Source organism: Anolis carolinensis, chromosome 3 (genome assembly GCF_035594765.1).
Source record: "Anolis carolinensis isolate JA03-04 chromosome 3, rAnoCar3.1.pri, whole genome shotgun sequence".
NCBI lineage: Eukaryota > Metazoa > Chordata > Lepidosauria > Squamata > Dactyloidae > Anolis > Anolis carolinensis.
The window spans coordinates 84,009,734-84,036,244 of NC_085843.1; the positions used below are offsets into that span (position 1 = coordinate 84,009,734).

At 38.2% G+C, this 26,511-nt stretch overlaps 1 protein-coding gene across 1 annotated transcript in view; it reads left to right on the forward strand.

The window, feature by feature from the left end:
• Positions 1–24,828, forward strand: part of LOC100564380 (amine oxidase [flavin-containing] B) — a 61,240-nt gene extending 36,412 nt beyond the window's left edge. The window contains exons 6-15 of the mRNA XM_003218938.4: positions 4,772–4,913; positions 5,865–6,014; positions 7,320–7,479; positions 8,252–8,348; positions 9,453–9,506; positions 11,855–11,912; positions 12,692–12,789; positions 13,983–14,094; positions 16,118–16,180; positions 16,933–24,828. Of these exons, the coding sequence (XP_003218986.3) occupies positions 4,772–4,913; positions 5,865–6,014; positions 7,320–7,479; positions 8,252–8,348; positions 9,453–9,506; positions 11,855–11,912; positions 12,692–12,789; positions 13,983–14,094; positions 16,118–16,180; positions 16,933–17,088 (1,090 nt within the window). The 3' untranslated portion in view covers positions 17,089–24,828. The remainder of the gene's footprint in view (positions 1–4,771; positions 4,914–5,864; positions 6,015–7,319; positions 7,480–8,251; positions 8,349–9,452; positions 9,507–11,854; positions 11,913–12,691; positions 12,790–13,982; positions 14,095–16,117; positions 16,181–16,932) is intronic.
• The last annotated feature ends 1,683 nt before the right edge of the window (positions 24,829–26,511 follow it).

Sequence of the window (26,511 nt, forward strand, 5' to 3'; positions counted from 1 at the left end):
ATATTATGACTAGAATATCTCATAGGTTTCCTAGCAAAAATCCTCTCAGTGAGAATATTCTGTGTTATTAGAAATTCAGAAAAAAAATAATTAATGACATCTGAGAGCAGTAGCTTGGTTTAATGGGGGAACAACTAAGGAGTTCAGGATGAACAGGGAGAAGTCTGCCATTGCTGTATCTTTAATCCCTGCCGCTTGAGGCAGTTGCCTCACTCTACTTATTGGGAGAACAAATCTTGGGCACTTGAAAAGGCTTCCATGTGCCTAGAACTCCCACTTTCAGAATTGAGGGACTGGATATATTTCATATATTCCTATATTTTTGATCTACCATTACGATCAAAATCTATGTTGCTGTTTTTAAAACATCCTCTTCTTACTAGGATGCTATAGAACAGAAGGGTAATCTCAATTCTCCTCTCTCTTCTGCTTGGTTGACAAATGGAACACATTTCTCTTTGTTTTATATGACCTGCTGGAATGGCTATCATGTGCCGTTGAACATACATGACAGATTAGATAGCTAGTCACATTTGGCAAACTGATTTTAGCAGAAGTATTATGTTACAAAATGGTATAGATCAGATTATTCCCTGTAAACTGTAGATATTTCACACAGTGTATCGTTCAAGGACAACAGGAAGGTGAGTGAAAAAATAGAGATACAGAGAGATTTATTTCCATGTATGGGTATCTCTGAAAGGAAAACATCTCAGAAACTTAGAGTGCATGCAGTCTCTAGTATGGTATGTGTGCATTAATGTTACAGATTGATCCTATAAAATGCAATTCACAGAGCATAGTAAGCTCAGAGATGCTTCTGAAATCCCACTCCTGAAATATTAAACATATCACTTCGAAAACCTGGTGGAAATTTAGGAAGGTCTCCCACTACAGTGTAAGAAGCTCTGATTTATCAAAACTAGGACAGTGCCAATAGGTATGTAGAACTAGCTGCACTTTATTTTGGGTTTTTTTGGAAAAGGATGGAAGCCAGCATTGTGTTGTAGTTAAAGTGTTATACTGTGAGTTGGGAACAATTTCTGTCACAACTGTTAGCAGAACTTGCCACTTATTTGTCTGATTAAGACACCTCAAAATATGATAAAGAGTAGGCGAGTTATGTGGTTGTCAAAACAAATAATCACTACTATACAAAAGTGCATTCTTGCTTTTTCAGTTGTTGACCACTTAGAAATACTACTCAGCTGTCATAAGCATGCATGGGGTGGGAGGAGATCCAAATGTCAGGTCACCCCAGAGGGCAACTCCATCTTTCAGTTCAATGTGGTCTTTCAGCTATGAACAAATGGAAGATGTTGGGTTCTGGAAAGAATTAAACACAGAAGAAAAAAGTCTACAGTCTTTTACTTTTTCTTTTAGTTATTTAATGACATATTGGTTAGTTCTGTTTACAAAACAGTTTAGATTAAAAGATTTTTTAAAAGTAGGGATTATTTGCTTGATGAAAATTGTAATATTCATGGAAACATTTTAAGAAATATCCCATTGGACAGAGATGGAAACTCTGTAGTGCTCCAAATGTTGTTCTTCATTCACGCAGTCGTTTCTGACTCTTAGTGACCTCATGGACCAGCCTACGCCAGAGCTTCCTGTTGGCCGTCGCTGCCCTCAGTTCCTTCAAGGTCAAACCAGTCACTTCAAGGATACCGTCCATCCATCTCGCCCTTGGTCGGCATCTCTTCCTTTTTCCTTCCTTTTCCCCCAGCATCATGATCTTTTCCAAGCTTTCCTGTCTTCTCATGATGTGGCCAAAATACTTCATCTTTGCCTCTAATATCCTTCCCTCCAGTGAGCAGTCGGGCATTATTTCCTGGAGGATGGACTAGTTGGATATTCTTGTAGTCCAAGGCACTCTCAGGATTTTCCTCCAGCACCAAAGTTTAAAAGCATCTATCTTCCTTTGCTCAGCCTTCCTTATGGTCCCGCTCTCGCAACCATAGGTTACTATGGGGAATACCATTGCTTTAACTATGCGGACCTTTGTTGCCAGTGTGATGTCTCTGCTTTTCACTATTTTATCGAGGTTGGCCATTGCTCTTCTCCCAAGAAGTAGATGTCTTCTGATTTCCTGGCTACAGTCTGCATCTGCAGTGATCTTCGCACCTAGAAATATAAAATCTGAAACTGCCTCCACGTTTTCTCCCTCTATTTGCCAGTTATCAATTGGTCTTTTTGCCATAATCTTGGTTTTCTTGATGTTTAACTGCAGCCCGGCTTTTGCACTTTCTTCTTTCAACTTAGTGATAAGGCTCCTCAGCTCCTCCTCACTTTCAGCCATCAGAGTGGTATCCTCTGCATATCTAAGGTTGTTAATGTTTCTTCCAGCAATTTTAACTCCAGCCTTGGATTCGTCAAGCCCCGCACGTCGCATGATGTGTTCTGTGTACAAGCTGAATAGGTAGGGTGAAAGTATACAGCCCTGCCGTACTCCTTTCCCAACCTTGAACCAGTCTGTTGTTCTGTGGTCTGTTTTTACTGTGGCTACTTGGTCTTTATACAGATTTCTCAGGAGACAGACAAGGTGACTTGGTATCCCCATACCACCAAGAACATGCCACAGTTTATTATGATCCATTCAGTCAAAGGCTTTAGAATAGTCAATAAAGCAGAAATAGAGGTTTTTCTGAAACTCCCTGGCTTCCTCCATTATCCAGTGGATATTGGCAATTTGGTCTCTCATTCCTCTGTCTTTTCTAAACCCAGCTTGGACATCTGGCAACTCTCGCTCCATGTATTGTTGGAGTCTACCTTGCAGGATCTTGAACATTACCTTACTGGCATGGGAAATAAGTGCCACTGTATGGAAGTTTGAGCATTCTTTAGCATTTCCCTTTTAGAGTATGGGGATATAAATTGTTTTTTTTCCAATCTGGTGGCCATTCTTGCGTTTTCCATATTTGCTGGCATATGGCATGCATTACCTTAACAACATCATCTTTCAAGATTTTAAACAACTCAGCTGGGATCCCATTGTCTCCTGCTGCCTTGTTATTGGCAATGCTTCTTAAGGCCCATTCAACCTTACTCCTCAGGATGTCTGGTTCTAATTCACTCACCACACCGTCAAAGCTATCCTCTATTATATTATCCTTCCTATACAGATCTTCTGTATATTCTCGCCACCTTTTCTTGATCTCTTCAGCTTCTGTTAGGTCCTTGCCATCTTTGTTTTTGATCATGCCCATTTTTGCCTGAAATTTACCTCAGATGTTTCTGATTTTCTGGAAGAGGTCTCTTGTCCTTCCTATTCTATTGTCTTCTTCCATTTCCATGCATTGCTTGTTTAAAAATAGTTCCTTGTCTCTTCTGGTTAACCTCTGGAATTGTGCATTTAATTGGGCATGCCTCCCCCTATCACTGTTTCCTTTCACCTTCCTTCTTTCTTGGGCTACTTCCAGTGTCTCAGCAGACAACCATATTGCCTTCTTGGTTTTATTTTTCTTTGGGACGTACTTTGTTGCTGGCTCCTGAACAATGTTGTGAACTTCTGTCCATAGTTCTTCTGGGACTCTAATTATCAAAAATCTATTCTTCACCTGTACTGCATATTCACTAAGAATATTTGTGAGATCATATCTAATTGCTCTGTGTATTTTCCCCATTCTCTTTCATTTGATTCTGAATTGTGCAATAAGAAGTTCGTGATCTGAGCTACAGTCAGCTCCAGGTCTTGTTTTCACCGACTGGATGGATGTCCGCCAACTTTGGCTGCAAAGGATGTAGTCAATCTGATTTTGGTGTTGACCATCTGGTGAAGTCCATGTGTAAAGCCATCTTTTAGGTTGTTGGAAGAGAGTGTTTGTTATGCACAGTGAGTTTTCCTGGCAAAATTCTATCACCCTGCATCCTGCTTAATTTTGTTGTCCCAAGCCATGCTTGCCTGTGATCCTGGTTGTCATTTGACTGCCCATAGTAGCATTCCAATCTCCTGTAATGAAAATAATGTCTCTTTTTGGTATATTATCTAGTAGGTGCTTCAGATCCTCATAGAACTGATCTAATTCTGCTTCTTCAGCAGCTGTGGTTGAGGCGTATATTTGGATCACTGTGATGTTAAACAGCTTGCCTTGAACTCAAATTGAGATCATGTTATAGAACTACTATTCCCCGCATTCCTTACCAGTGTTCTGCTGGGGCCCGCAGTCTCCGCTAATGGGGTGGGTGGATAGATGGATTTCAATTGCTATTCATCTAATTTATTTATATTGGTCCTTTCAATTCTGTCAATTGAAATAAGTTGCCAGGGGCAGGGGGCAAGAGATCAAAATGCAGTAGCTAATATATTCTAGCTACTGACATGGCCCTCTCTCCATCCAAGTGCAGCCTTTCAACTATTCATCCACAAGGATTATTTCCATCCAAGGTGGGAATTCTAGAATGTGCATTGTAAAATCTACATTACCCTGTACTAGCTCTCCGGTCTTTAAAAGAAAAGTTTTAGGGCCAGACATGGCATGAATTGTGATAGGTTCAGCCTGATAAAGAATGGCAATAGTTTTATACATGAAGAATACAAAGCTCAGAAATACTGGGATCTTCTTACCAAATTTAAATGCCCAGATGTTTTGATATTTTCTCTTGCTGGAAGCAATTAGCACAAATCACTTGATCAGCTGAAAGCAACTGGCCTTTGTTCCCTTTAAGAAGAAATCAAGGTTGCATTATTGGATAACTTTTCTACACAGTAGAGAACAAAACCAAGCTGTGAATATATTCTATTATGTCTTTGTTCTTGATTTGTGTACAGTGCTGCCAAGAGGTTTGCCACGTTGTTTGTAAATGTGGATGTTACCTCTGAGCCTCATGAAGTCTCTGCTCTCTGGTTCTTGTGGTACGTTAAACAGTGTGGTGGGACAACCAGGATATTTTCAACAACAAATGGAGGACAGGTACCATAAGCCTTAATTTGTTTTCAGTTCCAAGCATTTTGGGTCATTATGGTAATCACTGGTAATCATTTTTTAAAAGTCCTGAGCAAGCAAAGCATAGAATCTTCTCAAAGTGTACCAGATGCTAATTTAATGGTTTATTTTATAGATTTGTAGAGCTGGAAGGATCATCTTATCTAATCTCCTGCGAATGCAGTTTAGGCATCCCCAACAGATGGCTATCTCAATTTTGCTTAAAAGCCACTAATGAAAGTCCACCAGCTTCTGAGATGGTCTGTTTAATGGTCAATTCACTCTTATCTAATGTTCTCCCTAATATTTAGCCAGACTCTTGCTGCTTTCAATGTTTAGTCTGACATCTTTTGTGTAACTTGAATTTATAGCATTGACCCATGGCAGTTAAAGTGGTGCCAAAATGCATTCATTTTAGATGCACTCTTGGTCGCCTATTCTTAACAAACTCCAGTTTCTTGATATCCTTCTTAAACTGTGATGCCCAGAACTGGGCACAATAATTTAGGTGCTGTCTGACCAAAGCAAAATAGTTTTGTCTTATTATTTCACTTGATGCGGAAACTATAGTTTGTAGCTCTTCTCCGTCTAGCAAATCAGAACACATCCCCATACTGTTCCTTCAAAAACAATCTCCAAATAACAGGACACCTTTAAAATTAGTAGGAGATGTTCTTTATATTCTGTCTCAACCTTTCTCTTGAAAAATGAGAATGAATGTAATTAATATTCATGCAGTGGTTATGGTTTCAGGCACATAGCTTACAGCATAAATCACAGCAAACTACTAATTATTTTGCTGTGATCTTTAAACTGGCACTAAATCATTTGACAAAGCCAAAGTGGCTTCTGTAGGTAAGCATTTATTCCATATTAATATTGTTTGAAAACACCATTTTGCCCATTCTTCTGTGATATTTTCTCCTCCTTTTCTTCCAGGAGAGAAAGTTTGTTGGTGGTTCTGGCCAAATCAGTGAGAAAATCATGGATTACTTGGGAGATTTAGTAAAATTAGAGAAGCCAGTAAGCTACATTGATCAGACTGGTGGAAATGTAAAAGTGAAAACTCTGCATCATGAAACCTTTGAGGTAATTTAAATTATGGAATTCTAAAACTTATATGGATTTTCTGTGGTAATGTTAGGGAGATGCAATGCAATGATGCCATACAAGTTCATTTTTTTCTTTTAAAAGCAAAAATTAAAACTGTGGAAATTCATTTTTATTGTGTGACTTTTAAATCTTTTATAATTTATGATGACCCTAAGCCAAACCTATCACTGGGTTTTCTCACCATGTTTTTTTCAGTTGGGATTTGTCATTCCTTCCTCTAAGAGTGTTAAGTGTTTTGATACAGTCAAAGGGGTAATCAATAAAATGTACTACTAAGAGAATGCGATTTGCCAAGTTCACCCAGTGGGTTTCCATGGCTAAGCAGAGATTTCAGCCCCATTCTCCCAGAGTCCTAGCCCTACACCCCTAGACCAGGAGTGTCAAACTCATTTTCATCAATGGTTACCTTCAAAGGGTCGTTTGTAATGATAATGCTGTAGAAATGTAACTATTTTGCCTTGACATTGAAAGCCTCGAGGGCGACATCAAATGACATGGCCTTCTGTCTGACTCGTGTGGCCCATACTCAAACCACTATACCCCATTGACTCTCAAAAGGTAGTTTATTAATATATTAAATTAAATAATTTAGATTATATCCTGGTTACTTTTTGGACTATAACATCCAGGTTACTCTAGCCAGCATGTAGTCTAGAAAAGTACATTTTCCAATTTCCAATTTAGACAGTAGTCAGCCAATTACCAAATATAAGCATGTGAATCAGCTATTTCCATCCTCTCTTTTAAACATGGTAATGGTTGTACTTTATTTCCTTGGTTATCTTTGGAGTAGGACAACATATTTGTGTCTTTAGTAGTACAGTGGAGTCTCACTTATCCAGCGTAAATGGGCTGGCAGAACGTTGAATAAGCAAAAATGTTGGATAATGAGGGATTAAGGAAAAGCCTATTAAACTTCAAATTACGTTATGATTTTACAAATTAAGCACCAAAACATTATGTTTTGCAACAAATCAACAGAAAAAGCAATTCAATACACAATAACATTATGTAGTAATTACTGTATTTACAAATTTAGCACCAAAACATTGCAATGTATTGAAAACATTGACTACAAAAACACTGACTACTAAAAGACAGACTGTGTTGGATAATACAGAAAGTTGGATAAGTGAAGGTTGGGTAAGTGAGACTCTACTGTATCTATTATTTAATGTTGTGAGCTACCTTGATCCCCAAGATTTGGGAAAAGGCAGCTTATAAACTGAATAAATTAAAAATGGGTCCCATGAAAATGATTTGTTTGTTTTCTTTTTCAAGGCTCAGTATGTGATTTGTGCCATACCTCCAGCACTTACTTTGAAGATTCATTTTAACCCACCTTTGCCTTCCATGAGAAATCAATTGATCAATCGGATTCCTATGGGATCAGTCATCAAATGTATAGTATACTACAAGGAAGCATTCTGGAGGAAAAAAGGTATTTCATTGTAACTGAGAAAGAAGGGGGAAAGTAGCCAAGCCAGCTGTTGGATAAGGTGTTTCAGTTTAGTTAAACTGAAGGATCACTGTACAGACATCCATCCATCCATATTTGTAAATAGTCTCAAATTGTTGAAGGTTCTGGCCTTCAGCTTCTGATGTCTCTACAGTTAATGGAGTTAGAGTCCATGCAGCGGTCAGAGATCTTGATTTAAGGAGGAAACATGCCAATTACTTGGAGAAAAAAAGCCCTAAGTTTTATTGAAGAGACTCCATTTTAAGATATGAACATTACTCAGTGTGCTGATCTAACCTAGCTACATGGAAAGTAAAAGAGGTAGAAAAACATCTTTAAGAGTATCAGTTTACATCACAGAGGGGTCAAGATAGGTAGATATCACTGAAACCCTATTGTTACTGTTAACTGTGAGGTCTTATTCAGTGCTAGGCTTTGTTGCATTCCCAACAAATCAATCTCAGGCAGAAAAATGGGAAATACTTCTTTCTGGGTTAATGGAGAATACGTCTAAGCAGTTTTCTTAGGTAAAGAGTGAACCAACACTCATCAAACTGCTCTAGGGGCTTTGTGAATATCACTCCCTGAAGATGGGCTTTTTTGCAGCATAGAAAGAGCTGCATACATTCCAAGTAGTAAGCTTTCCTGCAGTAAATGTAATACATAGAGGCTGTTTTTAAGAGGCATGAGATGAATATATTCATTAGAACTACCCTGATTACTCACATTTAGATCTCTTTTTACCCCTTCTTAGATTACTGTGGTACTATGATTATTGAAGATGACGATGCAGCTATTGGTTTGACGTTAGATGACACCAAACCTGATGGAAGCTTCCCAGCCATAATAGGGTAAATTATAACCCAAGCCTTGTAAATTAGCAATAGCAGGAAGGAGGATCTAAATCTGAAGAGTATCTTATTTGTATCTTTACTGAGGTGTGCACTATATGGTTGGAATGTAGTTCTAGAGTGAACCAACATTTAAAAATTAATGCAGTTTGACACTTTAAGTGCCATGTTAAGGCACAATATTATGGAATAGGGGTAATTGTAGGGACCTTGTAATTACAAGGTCAGGCATGGCACCACTTTAATTGGCAAGCTTCACTGAATTAGAAATCCAAGGATTCTATAGCAAAAAGCCATGGCAGTTAAAGTGGAGTCAAACTGCATTAGTTCTGCCATGTAGATGCACTCCTTCTAAGGAAAAATACCATGTTATAGAGAGCAGAAGTAAAATAGCCCTTGGAGAAAAGTCATGGTGCATTCGGAATGCAATTTATTTTGTCTCAGTCTTATACCTTTAACTTTCTATTTCATTTTAACTGTATGATGTCCATTTATAGTGCAGAAGTACTGAAACATGCAGGTATTATAAAAGAAAGAAGAGGTCATATTACCCATATGTGAAATGTGTCAAGTGTGACAGCTTTCTGTTTCCATACTGGCCAACAAGATCCCCATAGGGACATGAATTCTGGCCCTTGCATTTTTCACTAGGAAAATGCACAATTCTTCCTTTCTACAGCATCCCATATAATATAATAATAATAATAAAACTTTATTTATACCACCATCTCCCCGTGGGGACTCGGGGCGGCTTACATGGGGCAGAGGCCCAAACAACACAAGGACAAAAAATAAGCAACATAATGCAATCACAATATAAAACAGATAAAACAGTAATGCAATATATCAATTAAAACAACAATTAAAACATCCTATAAGCAGAGAAAGAAAAAAAACCTATGGCCGTTCCATGTTTTGTGTTTTATAATGTTGCCATGCAATATTAAAAGATGCCACTGGACAGCATCTGACAGTTCTGAGAGAAGAAGAAAAATTAAAATATTGTATCCAACCATTAAAAAACATTTGTTACTTGATAATAGGCATAATATTCTCTCTGCATTTCTTAATATATGCCATGCATTCTTTGTTTGAAAATTTCAGTTTCATCCTTGCTCGGAAGTGTAGAAGATTGTGTCACCTAACTAAGGAAGAAAGGTATGAACAATAAATCAGTGGGGTTTGCTTCCAAAGGCCAAATATGATGTTGCTTTCTTTCCATACCTTTGGAACTCATCATATTGAGGAGGCCCAGCCTCCGTGGTGAATTCGCGGAGCAGCAGGGCAATCCCATAGGCCGACACCCTGCCTTCCTCCACAGCAGTGCTTCCCTATCACACGTGGGGAAGGGTTGCCACACAGCTTCCCCCTGCACTGCCCCATTGTTCCTTACGGAACATGGAAAGCCTCCCATGTTCTGGGTGCAGCATCGTAGGATGCTTACGCAACAGTCTTTCTGTGGAGACCCACCAGAAATGATCATGCGTCATGTGATGGGCGCCGTGGGGTTCTGTAGATCAGCTGTGCTACAAATTTCCTATGACTCTTGCAGCAACCCATGTGATGAAGATGTGAGTGGTAGCAGAAAGCATTTCCTGCTTATGGAACACCCCAGTAGCTGTTTTGTCCAACTCACAGAGGAAAAGAACTTTTTTGGATTCTTCTTCTTCTTTATTCGTTCAGTCATTTTCAATTCTTCGTGACCTCATGGACCAGTCTGCGCCAGAGCTCCCTATTGGCCGTCGCTGCCCCCAGCTCCTTCAAGGTCGAGCCAGTCACTTCAAGGATACCGTCCATCCATCTCGCCCTTGGTCGGCCTCTCTTCCTTTTTCCTTCCATTTTCCCCAGCATCATGATCTTCTCCAAGCTTTCCTCTCTTCTCATGATGTGGCCAAAATACTTCAGCTTTGCCTCTAGTATCCTTCCCTCCAGTGAGCAGCCGGGCATTATTTCCTGGATTATAACACCAAAAAAATCAACCATGATTCAAAAGTGAATTGCAAAGTGATTCAAAGCTGAATTATCATAGCACCAACACAGACCACTTGATGGCAGTAGTAATTACTTGACTTTAGGCTTTGTTTTACATTATACAGCTACCAGAAAGGAGTCCACATATGTCAAGCCTATTTATTTCTTAAATGGAAATTTTCAAATACGTCCTTCAATTTTAGATATACTAGTACAGCTTTAAAACACTACATAATTATAAAAATAAAATAAAACAATCAAAACAACGGAAAGCTACAAAAGAAAAAAAAAATAAAACAGATGGATTTAGCAAATCAAAATGCTATGGCAAACAAAAATGGAATAAAAAGCTTTGTTTCCCATTTTCTTTTCACCAAGATAAGAAAATCAGGGAATCTAACACTTGCTATTTACAACAACCAACATGTGAAAGTTACTTATTACTCTGGATGCAGCACCACTAAACCAGGAGGACTACCTGAAATGTTTTTGGATATACAGTATAAGGATTTCTTTAGTACTTCCTCATCATATGGGGAAAAGGAGAAGAAAATGTGGGTAGCTCAGTTGGAGCTACAAAAAAACCCCCACTTTCCTCTCTGTCGCAGCAGAGGAAGCATCTTGCAATGCTTCCCTGCCACTACAGGAGGAACGGGTGTGGGGACAAGCCAGCATTGTTTGATGACGCTAGGCAGGCCCTGTACGAAGAGGGAAAAGGAGCCATTAAAACCCCCATGTGAAGAGGTCCATAATGAAGATCATGGATAGGCAGCTCAAGGACCAGTTTTCCATGAAGAGAGACTTAGAGAGTTGGACATGTTTAGTTTGGAGAAGAGAAGATTAAGTGGTGACATTATAGCCATGAAAGGGTGTTATATTGAATATGAAGCCAATTTGTTTTTGCTGCTTCTGAGACCAGGACACAGAGCAATTCATATAAATGAGAGGAAAAGAGCTTCCACCTAAACAACAGGAAGAACTTCCTAATGGTAAGAACTGTTTGGCGATGGATTATGCTGCCTCGGAGTGTGGTGGAGTCTCCTCCTCTGGAGGTTTTTAAGCAGAGGATGGGTGGCCATCTGTCAGGAGGGCTTTTGTGTTCCTGCATAGCAGTGGGTTCTACAGATGGTCCTTGTGGTGACTTCCAACTCTGTGGCTCCTTCTGGTGAATTTGGAAGGCAGGGGCAGTAGAACAAATGCCTAAAGTTCAAAATATCTGGAGGACCAAAATTTGAGAATCACTTGTTTAAAGTGTTGAGAACCCTTCCTTGCCTAGAAAACCAGATATCACCTGATCATAGCGATCACATGGAAGCATCAGCTAATTGTGTATACTTATAGTTTCATTTCCAGATAGCAATGTGTGTGGAGATCACAAAAGCCTTCCTTCCTGTGCTTTTAACCCTACTGTTCTCTGTAAAACCTGGAAAAGGTTATTGTGTCAAAATCCAGAAAAAACATTCACAACAAACCAATTGTTTATGTAAACAAAGCTGAGAGGGATTATGTATAATTCTTTACTGTTTGTTCCATAGGAAAATCGAGATTTGTGAGCTCTATGCAAAAGTGCTGGGATCACAGGAAGCCTTACGTGTAAGAAATTAATTTCCGTTTCCATGTACAGCATAGATAATGCCATAAAGAGTTGCTTTTGTAAACATATAAAGATCGAACGTTTCCAGCAGTCGTTGGAAATAGTTGATTTCATCCACATTTTCTCCTCTAGTAGACAAATATGAATACAGTTACATTTAGCATCCCACTTCAAATACTTCATGGCTGAGTTTTCACACAAAAATCTCACCATCTTTTGGATGTTTTATTAAAAAAATATCTTCTGAGGCAGGCTTTGGACAGTTGATGATTCTGGGTATGATTTTTAAAAGTATATTCTCAATACTTTTCTGTCACTGTATAGTGATATTTCAAATTCATTCATGCCAATGAAATATATTTTCAGCAGTGTATTTGGGAACAACAAGAATGCAATATATTTGGTTAGACCTTGGAAAAGTTACTTTTTATTATAATTCCTCAAATCCTATAGCCACTATTTTAGAGCATTTAGAATTTATTGAACAACTTTTTTCTCAAGGTCTGCCTTGTATTAATTTTAAAATCTTAACAAAGCACTGGGCAAAAAAGGGCAGAAAGTTTGGGTAATGTGTTTTAATTTCACCCCCTCTTTTAACGTAAACTGTATCTCTGCCAATTCAATGATCATCTGGATATATATATATTTTTTAAAAAAAACAAAGATGGGTGCTTCATGGAAGGCTGATAAAATTCTTTACTGCTGTCTTTTCATTTTTAACCTCCAAATATTTGATGGCTCACTTCTCCTTCACATTTTGTTCATGCTTCCTTTGTAGCCAGTACATTATGAAGAGAAGGACTGGTGTGAAGAACAGTATTCTGGAGGATGCTATACAGCCTATTTCCCACCAGGAATCATGACTCAGTTTGGAAGGTATGCTAACAAGGAACAAGCAGTGGTTCTCAACCTGGGGTCTCCAGATGTTTTTGGCCTACAACTCCCAGAAATTCCAGCCAGTTTACCAGCTGTTAGGATTTCTGGAAGTTGAAGGCCAAAAACATCTGGGGACCCAGGGTTGAGAACCACTGAACAAAAGTGTCTATTTAAAAAGCTCAGGAATTAAAAAGATGTAATTCTCATGGGGTGGTAATATGGGAAAATCCAGTCTGTAAATTATTATTTTATTGCTTTCATTCTCCAGCTTTCCAGGACCACGTTTATCCACCAGATTACTTCCACCCAACATCTCCATTTAAATTGGGATAACCCTATCTTAAAAGGCTTAATTAAATTTAGATAACCCTTTCTTAGAAAGCTGCTGTAGTGACCAATATTAATCAATGCAACTTCCATTTAGGGATTTCTTCCCAGCCCAACACAGAGATTTACTTACTGGAAGTATCAGTCAGTCCTCTTTGCAGATTCAACAATTTAATGGAGCACTAGCTGGCTGCTGCTACAGAGGGAAATAGTTCTCCCCTAAGTTAACCATTTTAACTGTTTTATAGTGTATTGTCCAATTTTTATATATGTGTTTTATTGTAAGCCGTCCTGAGTCCCCTGTTGGGTGAGAAGGGCGGGATATAAATATTGTAATAAATAATTAATAAATAAAATATGCTGATTGGGGTTTTCTGATGCTGAACAGAATTCTGGGAAATGTAGTTTAGGGCAGGGATTTTTGGATTATCTGGCATAAGGCTCCTCGCCTTTTCAAACCATGTTTTCCAGAATTCTGTGCTTTCTCAGTCTTTTTCCCAGTGAACTCTGCTTTCTCCCTGCTCATTTCCTCTCCTCGTGGGAAGAGACCATCAATTTAAAGAGGAAAGGCATCCTTTTTGGCTTTGCTTTGCTTCCTTGCACTGAAAATTAAACTGACTTTGGGAGACTTCAGAGATCTACAAAATTAAAATGAAAAAGTATTGAGTAAATTTTGATTTTTACGTTTTTGGCGGGAGCCATGCCCACAAGTTGGATATTGTGTCGCAAATATGAATTTAATGAATTGGATACTACTTATGATGACTAATGAAATAATTGCACAGCCCTAATATTTAGAATGGTCTCAACCTAGAATCAGAGCAATGTGTTTTTCACATTTCTTGTATTCTATTGCTTTTTTAAAGGATCCTTCGTGAGCCAAATGGACGAATCTTCTTTGCTGGCACTGAGACAGCTACTGAGTGGAGTGGCTACATGGAAGGAGCTGTGCAGGCTGGGGAAAGAGCTGCCAGAGAGGTACATACAGAAATCCATTTCATGCTGTATAGTTATAACACTATGATTCAATTATATGGCAGCATCCCATAGAGTCCTGAGATTTGTAGTTTGGCAAGACCCTTCAGCTTTCTGACCCTGTTCATGCAAACCATCACTGGGGAAAAGATTACAGAATCTGGTACAACCCCTGTCTGAACACAAAGTGAGATGGTAGAACTTTATTATTTTGCAATGAAATTTCAGTATTTTTATTTGAACATCTATCTTATTAATCTGCTGTATACCATCTTAACCCAATTATTTTAGTCAGATTTTAAGAGTTTTTTTAATGGATTTAATATGTTAAATGTGTTAAGTGTATTATGTCCTGTTCACTTAAGCTGTTTTTGATTTGTTACTGTATATGTTTCACTGGCATTGAATGTTCGCCGTTGTGTTTTATATTGTTGTGAGATGACCTTAGTCCCCTTGGGGTGATAGGGTGGATTATAAATAAAGATTATTTATTTATTTGTCCCTGGAAATAATCATCTAAAAACCAGTTCAGACTTGACTTAATTTGCAGCGTAAATGGCTGTTTATTTCCCTACTTATGTAGGGATAGTCTTTTGTGTAACTGGATTTTCCCTGCCCTGTGGGTTTTGGCCTTATTGACAAATCCATATTATATAGGACTAGCTGTGCCCTGCCACGCGTTGCTGCAGCTTATGGGAATCATTTGTTGACCAGGTGGAATAGCAGTGAATAGCCTTGAAGCCTCAAAGACTGGCTGTTTTCTTCTTATGTGAATCCTTGTTTGGTGAGCTGGAATACAATGGAATAGGCTTGCTGTTTGGAAGGCTGGGTACTTGCGTTCTGGGGAAATGGTTTTTTTGGCCAATTTGAATTGCACTGAATAGCCTCGCTGTTTCAAAGCCTGGCTGCTTTCTATATAGGGGCATCCTTCCTTGGGCAGGTTGAATGGGACAGAGTAGCCTCGTGGCTTCAAAACCTGAAGGTTTTCTATCTAGGGGAAATCTTGGTTGGCCAGGTTGAATTGCACTGAATAGTCTTGCTGCTTGCAAGCCTGGTTGGTTTCTACCTTGTGGAATTCTTGATTGGCCAGGTTGAATAGCAATGAATAGTCTCAGTGCAGCAAGTATGAATGCTGCAATTAATCACCTTGAATAACAATTAATGGCCTTGCAGCTACAAAGCCTAGCTGCTTCCTGCTTGGGGAAATCTTTTGTTGGGAGGTGTTAGCTTGCCCTGCTTGTTTCTATTCTGGGATTCCCATATTCAGAGTGTTGTTTTTTATTTACTGTCCTGATTATAGAGATTATATTGTTCTGTATTATTATACCACAGTAATTATTATATATTATATTTATAATCTTATATTATCTGCTTAGAACTGGATTGTATGAGGCCCGTTCTACACAACTGTATAAAATCCACACTGAACTGGATTATATGGCAGTGTGGACTCAGGATAATCCAGTTCAAAGCAGATCCTGCCTTGGCATTCTGGGTTATATAGGTCTGTGGAAGGGCCTTGAGTCTACACTGCCATATAATCCAGCTCAAATCAGATAATCTTTATTTTATAGGAAGTGTGGAAGATGCCTGAGTGAAGAAGCCCTGAGCTCCATTGTGGCTGAGTGGGTTGCTAGGAGATGAAGTGGGCGGGGCCTACCCTTCTAACTGGCAGCTAGGGAAAAAACGGCTTTTCCTGGTCCTCCAATTTGAAATTTATTTTTCTAGGTTTTTTTTTTGAAAGACATATTTTGGATGACTATACCTTTTGTGGCCAAATTTGGTGTGATTTGCTTCAGTGGTTTTGTTGTTTACTCCATAGTAAAACGCACATTACATTTATATATATATAGATTTCATGCAATTCCTGTTCATTTCAAGATAATTTTTACCTCTTTCCATCTGCTTGGTGTATCATTCTTTTCTAAGTTTTCATCTTGACATTAGGCAATAACCATTTTAAGTTAATATGGAAATCTTAAATTTTAAAAGATCTTTGAAGTATAACCGTTCTTTCTTTTTTTAGATATTGTGCTCTATGGGAAAAATTTCATCAGAAAACATCTGGAAGAAAGAACCTGAATCACTTGTAAGTGTGCAGTTTTCTCATGATGCTGGTGGCATTGCTGGTGTTTTGTTTCTTAAGGAATCAAATAAATGTCAGCTCTTTTGTGACTTATATTGGGTGCTGTTTGTGGGAGGCGTTAAAGGATGACTGGAGAAGCACCTGGGCATTTCCCCATAGTCAGAAGCATGCTGTAGGCATCTTCCACCATAATCTGCTGGGTTTCCCAGTGGTTTCAGTAGATGATGCCAACACTTTTTGCTTGGCTATGATAATATAGTCAGATACTTCTCCAGTCATCTCCACTTTTCACCTGAATAGCCACAGGGAGTGAAGACTATCTCAGCATAACAGTGAATTGGGGGTAGGATTTAGCTATTGCAGGTGGTAAGAGAGGATAACAAATTCTGCAATAATGAAAACAAATGGAGATGTAAATATAATTATTTAATTCTTTACCCGCTCTCCTTGTGGCTCGAGGTGGATTACAGAATAATTAAAACACATAAACATTTTAAAAATACCACAAATACATATATTAAATTTATTTCTATAAATACACAACACAGAGATTAAATAAATGAAGGACAAACATTTAAAATTCATGTTTAAACACTAATAATAATATGGATATAGATGCAACATGGACTTAATGCCTGTATATATCACTAGCAGTGACTTCCTTTTCAGAACATTTCTAGTGCTTCTGTACTTTTGTTGCTTTATACTGTCAAAAGGAAATAGTCCACACTAATAGTGACTATTCTTCCATCTAGGATGTCCCGGCCCTGCCAATCACTACTACCTTTTGGGAAAGAAACTTACCTTCTGTACCTGCACTACTGAAACTGATGGGATTCTCTGTGTTCTTTACAGCAGCATCTGCAGCCGGTCTCTTTGCATATAAAAAGGGTTTGCTGGTGCGAAATTGAAAGCGGTTGTCTTAATGTGAAGCTGTGTATCTACAAGTTTGTGTGCAATCACATAGTCATTTTACTCTCACTGAGCAGTAGTTACTGTCATTCTGAATTATCCCATTTATTTATTCTATGAAATTTGGTCTTGTGAAAGAGTCCAGTCTGTGTTTTTGAGACTACATTGGCTGCTATTAAAATACACATTGTAGTGGGAGACCTGGTGTCCTTATACTTCTTTTTTACACACACACACACACACACACACACACACATATATTTATAAAGTGGATATTTACAGCGATCTTGTGCAATGGTAGAACAAAATCCATAGTACAGTGAGAGAAAACTGTGTGACACTATGTTGTCTCCAGATGTCAGGGGATTAGATAACATAAGCACAGAGATGTTTGTTAATAAAGTCCAGGAACAAAATTCTACCTGGAATTGAGGGGTCTAAATTCTTTGGTACTGTATTTTGGCTTTTTTTTATCCTGTGGTGTTTTGCAAAAATTATAATTACAATGCTGGAACAGAAGTGTTTTAAATAGGGTTTCCCATCACTATAGGCACTAAAAATATTGGACCTGCAGATTGAATATTCATTTATGCATATCAGATGAGTAGAGTCATCCTGGTCAGATGCAAAAGAGGGCAGGGTTCTGGCTCCTCCAATCGTTGCACATAGGAGGGTATTTCAACTGGAATTTTAACTTGAATAATTAACTATACTTTGTCAAAATGTCCTCTTTTATACAACTCATAAAATCATAGTAGCCCTGTTCTCTTTTGCATGTGGCCGCCCAATAACAAATGCAAACATGCATTCAAAAGATAGAGAACAATCTTTGTTTGTAGTTTCATTTCTGTATTCTTTAATCTTTAATAATAAAAATAGCTAGGAGTAGAATAAAGGATATGTAGGACTCATATACCCATGGCAGGGGGATTAGGATCTGTTCATGACAAAGTAGTACACCATCCTACTCATTTCCTACTTGGGTTACACGGTTACTTGCTTCCAAACATTTCTCCATAACCATGAGATTCCAGTTTCAGCTTGAGATATTAGATTGTATCCAGATGTAGTCATGCTTAGAGCAGATCCATTGCAATATACAAGGTTGTGATCCTTACAATTAAAGTGATCTATTGATTTTGATGAATTTCTTCTAAATCTGGATCCAAGCTTATGGGAATTAACCTAGGTGCACCTCCACAGTGAACCAGTGGCTTGGGAGACAGAGATGTTCCCTGTCAACTTCATTGTGGAGCAGCTGGGCAGAAGGGACAGTCCCTGATAACTTGTGAGTACAGAACCAGTGTGATATAGAATCTTGGTTTCTGTTAGTTAGTTGTTATAGTGACCTTGTTAAAATCAACAATGTCAGTACAATTGGCATTTCAGAATGGGACTGAATTGCCTGCTTTTGCCAAAGCAGAAGCCATTTCTATAACTATAGCTGTGGAATGGTGATCTGAATGTTTCTTTTCAATTTCAGACCTCCTTTTTAGAGATCTGAAAGACCAAGGAGTAATAGGAATATAGGCATGGTGCCCATTTTCTCAGTCGCCATCATGGTGAATTCATGTACTCACAAAAATACTTCTAGATTCTTTCTTAACCTTCATAACTTCATAAGAGAATAAGCTATCCACCTGCTTGTCATATTTATAGTTAGTTTTCTCTTCCATTGAGTGAAAAGAGCCATATATGGCTTTTCTCTTCCTATCTTTATTCTTGCAGCAGTTTTGTGAGTTTCAGGCCCGTATCATGATCACCATGCTCAATATATCCCATATGCATGGAGGTATTGGGATAACAATTCAAAAGGTTTGCTAGGGTAGATCCTCTCTCACTCAGACTCAGCCCCCCCCCCCCCCCGAATCAAAATCCTGGCTACGAGCCTGGTGAGGTTGGTCAGGCTGAGTGAAAGTGAGTAACCCAAGATCATCCAGTGAGTATCATGGCTCAGTGAAGTCATGAACTTGAGCTTTCCAGACCCCAGTTTAACACTCCTGAGCATTATCCTACATTAGCTCTGGGGAGTTATATCTATTATACTAAATCATGGCGCTTTACCAACATTTTGTTAATTCTTAGATTGGTGTTTTTGTCACATTCTCCCTCCTTCAGTTTTTAAAATTATCTATCTTCATCTCTTTGTCTTGGCTATAAACACCTTAATCAGAGTGCCCAAAAGTCATTATTGTGAGCTATATTTTCAGAGTCCTGTTGGGGCCTAAGTCTTCACAAGTGGATTTATGTTTCCAGCAATCAGAATTGCACAATTGCACAAATTGCTACGTAATAGAACCAGCAAAGTGTCCAATGTGCTTAGGTACTCATACGAAATGTACACTAATGTGCATTGCACATTGCATACTCATGCACAATGGTTTCAGTAAACATTGTAATCATGTTACACATCTTCACATTTCAGTAAAGGGGTTTCTTAGCACCTCTGCTATATGGTTAGGATAATGTTACATAACATAACAGGTCCATCAAAGATCAGTTTGCCATGGTACCATTAGACTTACACTAAGCAGCTAGGGAAAAGGTTTTGTACAGGGAATTACCAAGATGCTTTCTTGCAGAATGCCTGAAAAATTACATGGCAAAAGCTAACGGTGTTACACTAGAATAGGACACAAAGATGATCCCAATCTCTTTCTCTATAGGGTAAGCAGCTGACAGAACAAGACGTACTTTACAGAGGTAGAGGAGAAAAGTGCTGCTTTATGAAACTACTAGGAAGTAAGCATCTTTGTAGGTCTTCTGTAATTTGTTCCATGTTAATAGCACATCTGTTTCATAAGATGGGACAAGAAATTATCTGAAAGAGTTTGTTTCTAGTGGATGATCTTTGTGAATAGGGAAGCAATCTTAGAGATATCTGGAAGGCATAGAAAAATAAAACTAAAGTTCAAAATATAGTGAATATGTATTTAATCTTCCTACCTCTTCTCACCAACCTGTGATGTTGCATTCATAGATATTCCGAAAATTATATTTTCTTTTTATTGCTTTTTAACAAGCACTCAGATGCTCTTGAAAAATAACCAGAGTTAATATTTATGGTCTGTGGATTAGAATAGATAATAATGGTTATTATTATTCCCAGAAGTTTCATTTTTCCAACACATGTCAGCTCCTCCTTTCCTGAGATGAAAGGAAGCCAGTATTTCTAGGAAATGGAGCTATTTATCATGGCCTAATCAGAAACAGAAATCGCTTGCATAGTACATGAGATCTGAGTTGCATAACCTGATCTATGAGGTCTGGTAGATGGTTGATCTTGCCATTAGGCAAGTGGTTGGACACACTGAACTTTAGCTCTTTATTTTTACAAGATTTCTTGGAAGGAAGTCCTACTTTATTAATGTTACTTACCCCTGCATAACCAAAGGGTCACTATAAACCAAAGTTCACATCTGTACTGCAGGCTGTATGCTCCTGTACAATGTTCACTTCTTAAAGCAGCTATTATTGCCAATCATCTGTTAAGAAGAAAGGAAAGCATGAATTGAATGGGCTCCAAGATTGTCTTTTCCTCCTTCTGTCCTACTTACCAAGTAATTTATCTTTCTGAGCTGATAGTATTCATAGTGAGGAAGTTTAAAAAGCAAAGGCTCTACACCTTTAAAAAACAGTGTGTTTCATCTGTAAGGATTTTTCTAAAAATCTCATGCAGATTCTGAACTGATGTTAAAACATAGATGAGCAACACAAGGTTTTCTTGGTTGGACTAAAATTCCCAGCAGTCCAAGCGGGAATGCTGTGAGTTGCATTGGGATGGGCAAAGCCACACATTGCCTACCCAATGTAAAGTAACAAGATTTTTTTTTTTAAAAAATGGGAGAATCTCTTCTCAAACATTGGTTACATGTTTTCAACATTGCCAACAGATAATAGTACCTTATTTTCTCCAAAACAAAGTATTTTTAAATATACAGGCAGTTGCCAAGTTATGAACAAGATAAGTTCTGTAGGTTTGTTCTTCAGTTGAATTTGTTTGTAAATCAGAAGTTACATTTTTAAAGTGTAACTTCAGCCAAAAATATATATTCTTTAACTTTGGACAGCATAGGGAAGGGTTAATGTCCCTATGGTGTTTGTTTTCTGGTCTGTGCCCCTGTTCAGAAGACTTCACCTCACTTTCTGTAATCATTGGATTTTTTAAAAAATTAGCTTGTTGTGGAAGCAAGGATTAATGATAAAGCTTCAGTGGAGACACCTTTTCCTCATGATAACTCTTTCCGGAGTGAATTTCCCTTCCTAGGGATAGATTTCTTTCACTTCCTGTTGTTTCAGCCCTGTTCTTAACTATGAGTCCTTTGTAAGTCAGATGTTTGTAACTCAGGGACTGCCTGTAATAGTATTTCCATCTTGTTTGTGGAGAAAACTCTGTAAAATAAGAACAGTAGGGAGGACATGAATTCGTTTACTGACTCATGAAACCAAAAGTCCCATAATCTATGTGAGTGCAATTTAGCTATCTAGTGGTCTGCTTCTGAACAATACTGTATAATAAGAGGACTATTAAAAGTGACTGCTCTGTGCTCTAGTCTTTTATCATATATGGTTGGAAATCTGCCATGTTTCTTAAAACCCTGCACATCGCTGATTCAGTAAAGGCAACATATTATGCTGTTGTTCATTTTTGAATGAATGAGTCTATGTATTAAAGTGTATGTTAGGTTAGGATACTCACCTCAATTAGAAACCATTGACATATAGACCTTATTGGGCTATAACTTTGAAGTATGTGTATGTGTGTTTGTACATTCCTCATGGATTCTGGAATGAGCAGGAAGAACAATAGTGTGCCAGACAATCTGGTCATTGCTTGGGCATTTTGTGCACTTAAGAATATATGTGTAAAGTACTATTGACATTGAATTCAATTATGTGTATCACCTGGAGGCATGTTTAGTTGCCAGCAGCAGTGTCCAGAATGGTATGATATGGTATAGCATAGTATGGAGAGTGATTGCACTTACGCAACAGGGAATTTAAATTACCAAGTGCCATTGTCTTGGGTGAAGGTTGTCAAAGAAGAAAATTTAAATGTATCCTATATGGAAAATATTTTGGTTGTTACTTTACCTATTAAAACTATGGTGAAGATTTTACCAAGGAAAAATAAATAGTGTAGAAGATAATGAAGATGCACAAAAGGATACTGTTGACTGTAATGTTAATTGCCCCTGGTGTTGATCCATTTTACTTTATTTGTATCTGTTTATGCACTGTATTGCTGTAGTAATTGTACTGCTGATTCCATCCTTGATATCAGTGTAGTTAGCAAAATCAATTGTGGAATCTGTAAGAGTGAGAGAATTAATTATGGCTCATTAATGAATACCTTTCTGCCTTGTGTCAAAAGAATATTCTATGACAACATACTCTTAATGTGTTTTATTGATATGCTTTAATATTTTCTATGAGATACCTTGATCGAAGATATGATCTGTATTAGAATTCATAACTGAAATCAAAGATGGTCTTAAGAACTGATGGAAAGATCAATGTCAACATCTTCACACTATTGAAATATACACATTGAACTTGATATATATGTAAGGGGTCACTTTAGGACAGGCATAGGCAAGCTGATGCCCTCTGTTGTTTTGGATAACAACCCCCATCAGCTCCAGAATCGTCATTGACTGCCCTTGAATTGACTGTTTACTTCTGAAGTTCAGAAGAATCCCATCCTCAGAAGTCCACGCTGGGCACATTCAGTAGCCACTCTGTGCCAAAAGAGGACCATACTACAGCCAGGTTGGACACTGGTGTCTCCAAAGTACTAGGTAAAAATTTAGTGTAGGCACCAGTGTCCCCACCATTATCCCCATTAGAATGTTTCTGAAGCATTCATTTGTATATGGAAGGAACTGTTATGCAATAGTCATATACTATTATCTTGCTGCCACTTCTGTTTTGCAGTGGTAGGCAGACTTCACAACAAAAAATGTCTTATTGTATGTCTGGTGGGTCACCATATCTACATTCAGCTTGGTTGTTCTCAGGCTATTCAGGCCTATTGCACAGTTTACATGTTGCAAATGGTAACTGATTTTATGACAGGTGCTCTTTATTTCATTTATATCCCATTGTGTTCATCTCAGCGATTCTCTTAGACTTGTATTTCACACTCAGTTTAGCTTTAAATTATATCAGTCAAATGCTCTCTGGCTACTAAAGCTGAATCTTTGGGGGGAAGAAATTATAATCCATAGCAGCGCTTGCATAATTCTACCTGATCTATATGCAACATCATTTAGAATGCAACATAAAATAGAAATCTAAAATGTCCATCTGGATCTGACTAATAATTCATGCATAAATTTCAAAATCTAGACCAGTTTGCCTACTAATCAAATGTGTGCCTAGGTGCTTCAATACGATTTGCATCTGAGAGATGCTTCAGATCTCAGTGGGCTCAAAGATTTCCATTGGGTGGCAGGATGTACAAAAAGATTGTTAAGTAAGTAGCACACTGTGTGATACAGTTGCATGAATGCAAGATTTACCTCATTTTTCAAATGAATTCAAATGGAAGCCAGGAAATCCTGCTTATATTTGCATGTATGGATACCCAGGTAATGTGTGATTTTCATGGATTGCATAGCATTATCAGCTCTTCCACCTATGATCCTTACTAGTAAAAAACCTACTAACAGATAAACATGCCCACAAATAGCTAGAAATGGGAGAGTACAAAACAAACTGATATTTTGATATTTGAAATATATTTGGTTTCTGTTTCCTACAAACACATACACAAACCAATTGAAAACTGTTGATCATCATATCAGAAGCTCGTCTGCTCAAATGTGATTTTTTTTAAGTGACCTCAGAAAACCTTTTCAAACTCAGCCACAATCCTAATAGATTTCCCAAAGATTGTACTTTATCTCTAAAGGGGAAGGGCTCTCTCTCCTTAGAACATCTTTTATTCTGGAACAGCCTTTCCCCCTGAAACAGCCTTTCTGATGGCTATTCATTCAGGAAACTCTCATTAGCATGCTATGTGGCAATAAGGGAGAAGCTCTAGTACAGAAGAGCATTCAAGTGGTCAGAATTATGTCTGGCAGTTGACTCCTCAAAGCTAAAATCAGTTCTGCCGAGGGATGAAAAAATATTTGATTCTAAGAAAGGAAGAAATGCACACACTAGAAAATATGTGTTTAAAATGGCAGCACTAATCCACCAGAGACCTACCGGTTACCTTGTGAGCTTAAACACTGCAATTAAAAATAGGTTACAATCCTCTCTAAGTAAATTTACCCATTGATTAAACAGACTGTTCCTTCCAGCATCCCTTGCCCGAAGCCTTGTCTGCTCAGCTTCCGTTTCAGTGGAAATAGAAGCAAAATCTTCAAAGTAAGCTCATTATTTTAAAGAAAGTACTTTAAACGTAATTAATTAGACACTGATCTAAACTGTAGCTGAGCATTTATCTCGTTTGATCACCTACCAATATAAGTGATCATGTTTGTCTGTCTGTTTTGTAAAACAAAAAGTGACAGTACAGTACAAAGCTATGGATTTGGTAAGTTGTGGTTTGTTGGTGCCTTATAGAATTGTGGTGTTTTTCTCAAGTGCCTGTTGTGGTGGCTGTTTCTGTTGAATCCATTATCGCATTCCTTTTTTCTATTTACTATGTCTTCTGGATATTTTTACTTGGCAGTGGTAAACTTTTTAAAAAACAGACTCAAAGGAATAATAAATATTGCTGCACTAAATTCTGAGCTCTCTTTATTTTGTCTTTTGAGAATATTTGTTTTCTATTTCTGCATGTATTCAGTGATATTGACATTAAAAATATTTTGTAGTCACTTTTGGGAACTGCTGTGTTTTGTCGAAGAGCAAAAACTCTTTCCATGTATATATAAACATGCTTCTGGAAAATCTTTACTGTGCCACATACTAATTTTTCCCATTAAACTCAACGAGACATATTTCCTTGAAGACATACATAGAAATGCATTTTTAAAATCTCACTTATTTCCCATTGATTATGTAATTTCCATTACTCCAGAATGATTTTTCTGTCAGCACTAACTCACAGCGATAAAGATCTGAAAGGCTTGTACCATCTTTTGCATCTTTTGGAATCCTAATACATTCTATGTCACCCCCACAACTCTGTAAATATCCTTATACCTAAGGTCCTAAGCCCCGGTGGCAAAGTGTGTTAAAGCACTGAGCTGCTGAACTTGCTGACCGAAAGGTCACAGGTTCAAATCCCGGGAGCGGAGTGAGCGCCCGCTGTTAGCTCCAGCTTTTGCCAACCTAGCAGTTCGAAAACATGCCAATTTGAGTAGATCAATAGGTACCACTCTGGTGGGAAGGTAACGGCGCTCTATGCAGTCATGCCGGTCACATGACCTTGGAGGTATCTACGGTCAACACCGGCTCTTCGGCTTAGAAATGGAGATGAGCACCAACCTCCAGAGTCAGACATGACTGGACTTAACGTCAGGGGAAACCTTTACCTTTACTAATGTCCTAATACCAGTTGGTACTGGTGCTGCAGCGGGTTAAACCGCTGAGCTGCTGAACTTGCTGACTGAAAGGTTGGCAGTCTGTATCCAGGGAGCGGGGTGAGCTCCTGCTGTTAGGCCCAGTAGATCAATAGGAACTGCTCCGGCGGGAAGGTAATGATGCTCCAAGAAGTCATGCCAGTGCCGGTTCTTCAGCTTAGAAATGGAGATGAGTACCAACCCCCAGAGTCGGACACGACTAGACTTAATGTCAGGGGAAATCTTTACCTTTTTATCTTTACTACATTTAAAGAAATACATTGATATCCACAAAAACTCATGCTAAAATAATGAGTTAATCTTAAAGGTGCTGCCACATTTCTTTCCCCACATACCCCTTCCTGCCTCTCCCTTATTCTTTTTATGCTGCAAAAGACTAAAAGAGCTCTTTCTTAGAAAGCCACATCTCTTTGAGAGGATTTATACTTCATTCTAAAGGTCTGTCTATCATGAGACTGTGCAGTTCATGTATTGTAGAAGTAATCCAAATGATGCACAAGTGTATTTATGTTCCCATTCAGATTAATTTCATTCCAGAATTAATCTAACAAAAGGATTTGTTGTGGAAAATCTTATTCCCCCCCCCCCCCCTTTTTATGCTATAGATTTCCCATTTGCTACATTTTGAATTCTTGTCCTGTGGCTCTTTGATCTTCTGTTCTGCTAAAAGGAATAGCTGTATTTAGTAATGATAAACACAATTATTGTTTTTTGCCCTATACTCTTTCCAGGCTTCTAACTTTAATTCATCTTGCTTCCAACCCATAGCAGGGAGAGGTTACATTTTATCTCTTTACTATATTCTGTATTTAGCCATATGAAATTAAAGTTCTTGTAGAAGATATATGTGTAATGCCCATATGTCCTTGCTGATCTGTTTTT